The sequence below is a fragment of the Anarrhichthys ocellatus genome, unplaced genomic scaffold, assembly GCF_004355925.1.
Source record: "Anarrhichthys ocellatus isolate YVR2014 unplaced genomic scaffold, GSC_Weel_1.0 scaffold17, whole genome shotgun sequence".
NCBI lineage: Eukaryota > Metazoa > Chordata > Actinopteri > Perciformes > Anarhichadidae > Anarrhichthys > Anarrhichthys ocellatus.
In genome coordinates, this window is record NW_022280047.1 from 6,643,740 (window position 1) to 6,652,403 (window position 8,664).

At 39.2% G+C, this 8,664-nt stretch overlaps 2 protein-coding genes across 2 annotated transcripts in view; one reads left to right on the forward strand and one right to left on the reverse strand.

The window, feature by feature from the left end:
- Window positions 1-792: 792 nt before the first annotated feature.
- On the reverse strand, window positions 793-5,287 carry LOC116388450 (hydroxycarboxylic acid receptor 2-like). Its single transcript, XM_031856332.1, has one exon. It carries the CDS (start codon window positions 2,277-2,279, stop codon window positions 1,305-1,307), a length of 975 nt encoding a protein of 324 aa, XP_031712192.1. The 5' UTR covers window positions 2,280-5,287; the 3' UTR covers window positions 793-1,304.
- Window positions 5,288-7,179: 1,892 nt separating this feature from the next.
- The window catches only part of hip1rb (huntingtin interacting protein 1 related b), a 19,830-nt gene continuing 18,345 nt past the window's right edge, over window positions 7,180-8,664 (forward strand). The window contains exon 1 of the mRNA XM_031856331.1: window positions 7,180-7,620. Coding sequence (XP_031712191.1) covers window positions 7,540-7,620 — 81 coding nt within the window. The 5' untranslated portion in view covers window positions 7,180-7,539. The remainder of the gene's footprint in view (window positions 7,621-8,664) is intronic.

Below are 8,664 nucleotides of genomic sequence, written 5' to 3' on the forward strand. Positions count from 1 at the left end.
TTTTGAGAGGATGCTTCCGGTTTTAAATGAAAATTGTTTGGTTGAAATGACATAATTAACAAATCAAAGTCTAAAATAATGTTTTATCTGTTTGCTTTCAAATTAGAAATTGGTTATACTGTGAATGTATTGTGAGTGCATTTTTGGTTTGCATTGTAAGGCCTGAGGTTTATTAGTGAAAAAGTATTCATTACCTGGCAAGGTGGCTTCTATAAATGTAAAGAGTCACGTTCTCAAAAACTAGTTGGATGTCCGCATAGTTTTTGGGGAGCCATCTAAACATAGAGGAGGTGTTTATTGTTTCTATGCCGTGTATCCACCACATGAACCACATCATCTATATTGAGATCTTTTAACTGTATCAAATGCCATCGGATACCACAAGTCAGCACCTGCTGAAGTTATACTCGTGAACAAAACACAGTTGCGTGTGCATGTGAATCAAGTTGGTAAGAATTTCTTATTTTTCACCTTGTACTGAAGAATTTGCTTTTTGTATTAATAACCAAGTGGATGTCCTCTATCTAGGGAATAAACAAACTAAGGCCACAAACAAACACAAATCTAAATTTCAGAAAATAAATTCTCAACATCTCATGTTTACTAGACCAGACTACGGCATATTTGCTTGTGTTATAATGCATTACAGTGTCAAAGCAATCCTGTCAAGCAGGATTTTATTTAAAAGGACCTCTATATATATCACTTTGTATGACTTTGTATCATAATGATCATATATTGCCTGGTATGAGAACGCTGTGAGACATGAGATAATTTTATCATCGCAGGTGATATGTGTGTTTCCATAATTATGATGCAGTTTTCTCATAGGCTTAAAAGATGATATTTTATTCATAAGCTGATATTAGTACAACAATGTCGTGTTAATAAAGTTCATTAAATTAACCAAACAACAAAACTGAATTCATTGTGAGTTTAGACAATTGTCTAGAAGTTGGACAAAATATTAAGTACATCAATTATTTCAAAGCTTTACAGTAGCATACATTTTACAAAAGAAATATTCAGAAATGTGCAGTCAATATATAGCAAAGAAAAAATAACAACTTTACAATGTTGCTATGGCATATGTTTTCCAAAGGCAATACATTTTTCACATTCAATATGTACTACTGTATATGAAAAGTACAAAAATATCATCTTGTTGGCTCTAGCACTTACATGGCAAATTTGAAAGCGATATGTCACTTTCACTAAAAACATTTAACTACGGAGCTGCATCCATCTTAATGGTTTCCTTGATGGGATATATAGAGAACTTTTGTGTGATCACAAAAGTGTGATCAGAGCTGGCTGAGCGACTGGGAGCCTGTTTCTCGAGTTTTGTTCTCTGTACTTTCACCAGTGTCTGTCTGGGATAGATGAAATACTTTCCTGCAGATGTTCTTGAAGATGGGGCTGGAGAAGTAGTAAACGACAGGATCCAACACGCTGTTGAGATAGGTCAGGCTAATGGTGATGTAAAACACAATGGTCAGGTCTTCCAGAGCAGAGCAGACTTCAGAATCGGGGAGTTTGCTGGCTAATTGTTTGGTCTGGATCCAAATCAGCAGCTGTGCGATGTTGCTTGGGAGGTAGCAAATGGTGAAGAGTACCGCAACCACGATGATGAACCAAAGAGCCTTCCTAATCTTTGCCTGCTGGGACAACTGCCTCCTTCTCAGGTGGCCAATAATGGTGAATGTGCAGTAGAGAACCACAAGCAGAGGCACATAGAACACAAGGAGAAACTCAAACTTGTGCCAGTTCAGATTATGGTGCATTTCAGTATCAACCATAAAGCTCTCACAGCGGGTTGTGTTGAAGTGTTGCAGATGGAAGACATGAACTGTCAATGAGATGGTGAGCAACCACATTGCAAGTGCTCCCCACATGGCTTTGGTGATACTCAAAGAGTTGATGGGATGATGGGGATGCACCACACGCATGTACCTGTCCACAGCGATAGCCATCAAGAAGAGGGTACTTCCACTGCGGTTCAGTGCCAACATGAAGAGGCAGATGTTGCACATCGCGTGTCCAAACTTCCACTTGATGTTCGAGATGTAGTACATGGCACGGAAAGGCAAAGCCATGTTGAGGAAAAAATCTGCCATTGCCAGGTTGAAGAGTAACACCGTGCTGCTCTTCCATGGCCTCATGTGGAAGCAGAAGACCCAGAGAGCCAAACCATTTCCCAGAACTCCAAACACAAACTCTGTCCCCAGCACTGGCGGCAGCACCGTGGAAAGCAGGGTTCCATTGAAATAGCACCGCATGTTGAATAGGTGTTGCTCACTGGCTGCAGATCAGAGAAATAACCCCTTGACAACTGTCTGCAGTCTTTAAAGGGAACTTCTAAATAGAAAAAAAGTGTTTGTGGTTTTTGCATTGACAGGAAGTCTGATGCCGACGGTTCTGCTTTTCATAAACTGTTAATACACAAAAGTTCTCTATATTTCCCCAAAGATGATATATTTCTCCAGAAAGCTACAAAGGGGTTGACTAATTACTGCTGAGGAAACGGAAAGTAAGGAATAGTATCACTTCACAATACCCTTGCATGTGGAAAGTCTTGCATAAAAATCACGAATGAGTTATTTATTTCATTGCATCAATGTTCAATTAAAATCAATCCACTTGAATAAAGTCTGTAATCCTCCATGTGCAGGATCCTTCCCTGGAAGTTAACAACAAAGCAAAAACATGCATTTTACTTTTTACAAAAGTCAGTATTTAAAGAAGGGTGTTGGTAAGATAACCAACCCAACAGCTTTACATTGCATGCGAAATGTGAGAAATTGCAGTAACTATGACAAGTCATACGAGGACTGGTGTTACTACCACTTTTAGGACTGCTGACAAAAGAAATTGTGGCCGGATGATATAAAAACCTCAGCTCGTTACTTGCCAAGAGTTACAACTGTGAAAAACCAGGCATCACTCCTCATCGCAACCTACAGTGAAGTCAGTGGCAAAAAGAAAAAGACAGAGACTGCTCAGGATTGAGAGGACAATGAATCAAGCCAACAGGTGCTGGACAAAAACTTGACCTAAAGTGAACGTGACTTCAGAATGGGATGAAGGTCAAAGCCCATCAAAACACAAGTGTTTGTGGGACAAGTCCATTAATGTCACTGACAAACTGTCAATGTCCAAACTTACACCTGAGGGTACCAGTTCACTGATGGGCTCTGTCCAGCCTACAAAGCACTGAATAAAGGGTCTGAACATATCAATTCAATGTCTCAGTCTCTGTTTATTGCTTTGATGGTGTTTGTTATCAACAAGATTCAAGTCTATAATGAAACCAGATTTGTTTTGTTTTTAAGTGAAGGAATCTGGAAAGTCTGACATCATTTGTACAGATAGGTGAACAGCCAATTCAAATATTTGAATTGAATTAACAGGCAAATGAAAGTACAATAAATTCACATTCAGCACAAATGAGTCTTTCAGACAGCAACATATGTGCAGCAGCCATGTGAAGTAAACCGAAATGGTAATGCTTTTGTGTTTGTTTGAGTTTAATGAATATTTTACTGAATAATGCTTTTCACAGCCTTCCAAAGAGGAAGATAAGTGGGTTTGTGTGACTTCCTGTGGGTGGATCAGCTTTCAATGTGCAATGAGAACGTATTATACAGAAGTTAAAGAAGCCAACTTAATTTTGGCAAATCCGAGAATTCTATTTAAGATAATGGACTCAGTGGTCACCCCCTCCCATGTCATTTTACTGAGGCCACACAAAAGATGTGTGGGCAGTTTTTAAACTTTTTTAAAAATAGAGTCAAGGACAAATTATCCCCCCCTTCCCCAGACCGTGTTTTACATGTCAGTAGGGATAGTCCTAGTTATTTTAGCAATTTTAAACCTGCTTCCCTTTCCTTTTTAGCTGAAATCATATCCCCTATGAAATCAACCTGATTTTATACAAACTAAATGTCTTGAAGAGGTTATTGATACAGTTGGTCCCAGTATTTTATTGATTATTAATAGCTCACGCGACTCTTAAACATGCTGTGGGCCAACCTCTTATAAAGAAACATAATCTTGATCCCTCTGTTCTTAGCAATTTTAGATCCATTTTTAAACTTCAGTTTTTATCAAAAGTTTTAGAAAAAGTGGTTTCAACCCAGCTTTGGGCTTTTATGTGTCTTAATAACGTCTTTGAGAGGTTTCAGTCAGGTTTTAGAGCTTTACAGCACAGAAACCGCCCTCTTCAAGGTATCCAATGATCTCCTTTAAGCAGCCGGCAGATGGGAGAGCTCCATTTGAATTCTTTTAGACCTAAGTGCAGCCTTTGACACAGAGTAGACCATGACCTTTTAATCAACCGTCTTAAAACCTGGGTTGGCATCAAGGATGCTGCACTTAGTTGGTTTTATTCTTACCTTTCAGATAGAACCCACTCGGTCACCATAGGTAACTACGCATCCTCTACATCTCACATTACCTGTGTGTACCGCAAGGTTCAATTTTAGGTCCAATTTTATTTTCCATATACATGCTCCCACTTGGTGAAATCATTCAACGTCATAATGTCTCTTTTCATTGCTAACGCAGACGACACACAGATATACCTTCCCTTGAGACCTGATGACCCCAGAAGCCTAGCTGCTATTTTAGACTGTCTTAATGATATCAACTGTTGGAAGGTACAAAACTTTCTTCAACTCAACAGCTCAAAATCAGAAATCATAATATTTAGTCCCCCAAACATTATCACTCCCATTGAAAGTGCCCTTGGCCCCCTGTCTGTTAACATAAAGTCCAACTTAGGAGAAGTTTTTGATTCAGATTTAAGCTTCAAACCACAAGTCACAAAAGTTGTCCAGTCCTGTTTTCTTCAAACTACAAGAATCTCCAAAATCAAACCAATTCTCTCACCCTGACCTGGAAAAAGTCATTCATGCATTCATCTTATCAAGACTCGATTACTGTAACTCCCTGCTCTCTGGCATCAACCAAAGGTCACTCTCTCGCCTCCAACTAGTTCAGAACGCAGCAGCTCGGCTTCTCACTGGTTTTAACAGACGACATCACATCACCCCAATCCTGGCTTCTCTCCACTGGCTCCCTGTTCGTTTTAGAATTGATTTTAAGAATTTACTGTTCACTTTTAAAGCACCAAAGTCGAGGCTGAAAACTAAAGGCGACCGTGCTTTTGCCATCAGGGCCCCTCGGCTTTGGAACAACCTGCAGATAACAACCTGTAGATAAAGCTCGTAGAATCAGTAATCTCTTTTAAATCACTTCTTAAAACACATTTTTACAGACTGGCTTTTATGTGATTTACTGTTTTATTTTTATTTGTTAATTTTACTAAATTATTTTACTAAATTATTTAATTTGCTGGGTGAAGTAAATGAGCAGCATGGTGTAAGACTGGTGTGATTTGTATTTAAAGTACTGAATGTATCAATTTAACTGTTGTGGATGTTCATGTAAATCATGAGAATTCATCTTTTAACATTGTTAATAAATACATAATCAGAAAAAAGAAGAGTAGTTTTAACATGATATTTGAATCTAATACTGTATTTGGAGAATGCTTTAGAAATAATAATAATAAAGGAGGCTCTGAAAACAACAGCAGTGTATTCTTTTCTGTGGTAAATGTAATGCTTTATGTAGATTTTTTTAGTTATCAACAGTGTCAATTAGTCATGTTGAATGAATTGGTTCTTTCATGAACATTAATTAATAATTAGAGCCAACAGAAGGCTGAAATGGGTTATGGGGAGCTCAGTTTGTAAACCTCTACTGCTGTCTAGTGGATAACATTTGAAAATGCTGCCTTTGCCATATGTTTAGGAGAGGAGAAGCCTGTTTCCTCAACTGTGGGAGAAAACTTTTTTTCTGTGCTTTTGGATTGCTATCCATAAACCCACGCAAGTGCTGAACTATTCTCACATGACTTCGCTATCAGTCGCTATCCTGTCACATGCCAGGGCTCCCACTCAGTAATTTATCAATGGATGTGAGTTGGGCCTTGCCAGTTCATAAAAATGTGAAAGAACCAGTTTAGCCTGCAGGGCAAACACTTCCTTTTGTTCCCTTCTCTGTCCCATCACCTGCATACTTGGGAACAAAACATCATGGTCACAACTCCACCCGGTGCAACAAACGGCAAATTCCAGTCCCACAACATTGAAGAGATCTGAAATGTCAGCGCCTATAATGTACAAAAGAAACAACTGAAGTGTTAGTTTTCTTATTCCAGTGTCAAACAACAGCACATGAGATGCATGTTGTCCAATTTTTGAATGTATGACCATTTGCTTTGTATCTTTTATTCTTTGAATGGATTTCTTTCTGAATGTTTGGGCTGAAGCTGTGAAATGATAAAAGATGAAGGAAACAGACAAACAAAACAAGTTATTCCATATACCTCAGGTCATGTCAGGTAAGTCGAGTAAAGATGGACAAAGCAAGAGGCACCTTGTTGGTTCCATTAAAGAAGGATACAAGGGAGTGTGAGAGGAACATATATTGTCATTTGTTGATGTCCTTTATTAAAGCCAATCAACAGAGGACACCAGAAGCAGATGAATTAGAACGACCGATCTATTGTTGACATTTTAAAGTTGTGAGCCTAATAAAACAGCTGCACCTCAATGTGAGGTAAATTTCCCTGAATGAATTTATTATAAATGAGTTCAGGACATTTGGGTATGTAGTCACTAAAGGGGGGGGATCATAGATTTATAAGACTCGTTCAAAATCTACTTCCATCAGCTTTCTTACTCATGTTTCTGTCACTGATTTATCCTGAAAGACTAAAGACATTTTGAACAGTGTTCATTTTATTTTAGAGGACTTATCACCATTGTTTGCATTCTTTTCCTATCCATCTTGGGGGCACAAATACCTGCAACCATATGAGCTGCTGTGCTAAATACAGTCCCAAAACATTCATCTAAACTATTATTGACTTTGCTTTAATGACATAACATTATTTGTAGATATGGTGAATAGTACGATGCTTATGGCCTGGCGCATGTTTCCACGTGTCGCAGCAGTCTAATCTGAGCATCATTTCCTGGTTTATTATTTCACAACTACTTGACTGTTATTGTAAAAGCAGATGCAATCTCGGGATTATAAAAAACAATTATAATCCTCATGTGTTTCGATTTCATTGAGGTGACGTCACTGCATGCAGCTGAGAGAGACGGACAGCTGCGCGTGCCTCGTCAAAATAATAATAATCGCGAAATACAAAGCACAATATAACAAGGAAAATGCTGATTCAAAACGCTTATCTGCGATGTCGGCGACAGAAGACATGATGATGATGATGATGATTTCCTTTACCAAGGGGGAGGATCTATCTACGTAACGCACTCATTGCTCTTCCTCCTTCAGCCGCGATGCAGCACCAGCAATGAAGCCGCAGCCTGGAGATGTCCCACAGAGACTATGGGGTCTAGATAGAAGAACGCACCGCTGATATTTCCGCGAGCCTGGACGTTTTTTTTTGTGTCTTAATTTATTTTGTTTCCTTGCTAAAACCGTCATTGTAAAAACCAGAGGATGAACAGCATTAGGCATGGGAAATCCAGACGAACTGAGACCAATCTCGGAGCGGAGAGGGATCATTTTGACAAGCAGCAGGTATGAAATACAGGCTGAGACAGCCCGACTCGTTAATGCTCACTTGCGCTTTATAAAATACCGCTGTGGTTTCACTTGGCGACTGTGTGTGTGTGTGTGTGTGAGTGTGTGTGTGAGTGTGTGAGTGAGTGCTCACAGTGAAGGCTACCGCATAGGCCACATTTCCAATTAACACCTTACTTGAGAATTGAATGTTTGAAATGTGAATTAAAGGGGCAGTTTACCCCAAAAGGCGAAATACATATTTGTTCCTCTTACCTGTAGTGCCATTTATTAATGTAGATTGTTTTTGAGTGAGTTGCCGAGTGTTGGAGACGTCTGCCTTTTCTCCAATAATGATGTGGCACTCGGCTCGTGGTGCTTAAAGCGCCAAAAAAATACATTTGAAATGTATGAGTTTGAGAAACTCAACACCAATGTCTCTGTCCAGAAATCCTGACCTGGGTTCTTGAATAATCCACAGACCTTGCTTTGTACAATTTCATGTTTTGTACCATCTAGATTAATAAATAGCACTATATAGGTAAGAGGGAAAATGTGTATTTTGTCATTTGTGGTGAACTTTTCCTTTAAATGTCTTGAAGGCATCCGTCTACTTGACAAAAAGTAAACTTAGGACTGAAAGCCATATAGTGCTCTGTGTTGTCACAGCATTCAGTCCTCCCTGAAGTCTGTAAAGTGGCATCATGCTGATCTAGTCCTTCCTGTTTGACCACCCTTCCTCCCATACAGACATTTGTTTCTCTGTCTTTAACAGCCTTGTTGTTGGATATAGCACTTAAATAGCACTTTAACTTTGAGTTATATTACCGTTGTGGAGTACTTCAGTAAATCTGATTCAGTTTCCTTTCTGTGTGTGCACTGGCGGAATGAGGTTTGTCACATTTTTCATGCAACGACAGGTGCTTTGTGGTTTCTGGCAGTTACCTCACTGCAGTCCTCTGCCAAGTAAACTCATTTAAGCTCTTTACCATCGAGATACTTTACAGATAGTATTGTTGACTAAGCACTTTAATCAGCCAAAGTCATGGAGCCCCCCCCCCC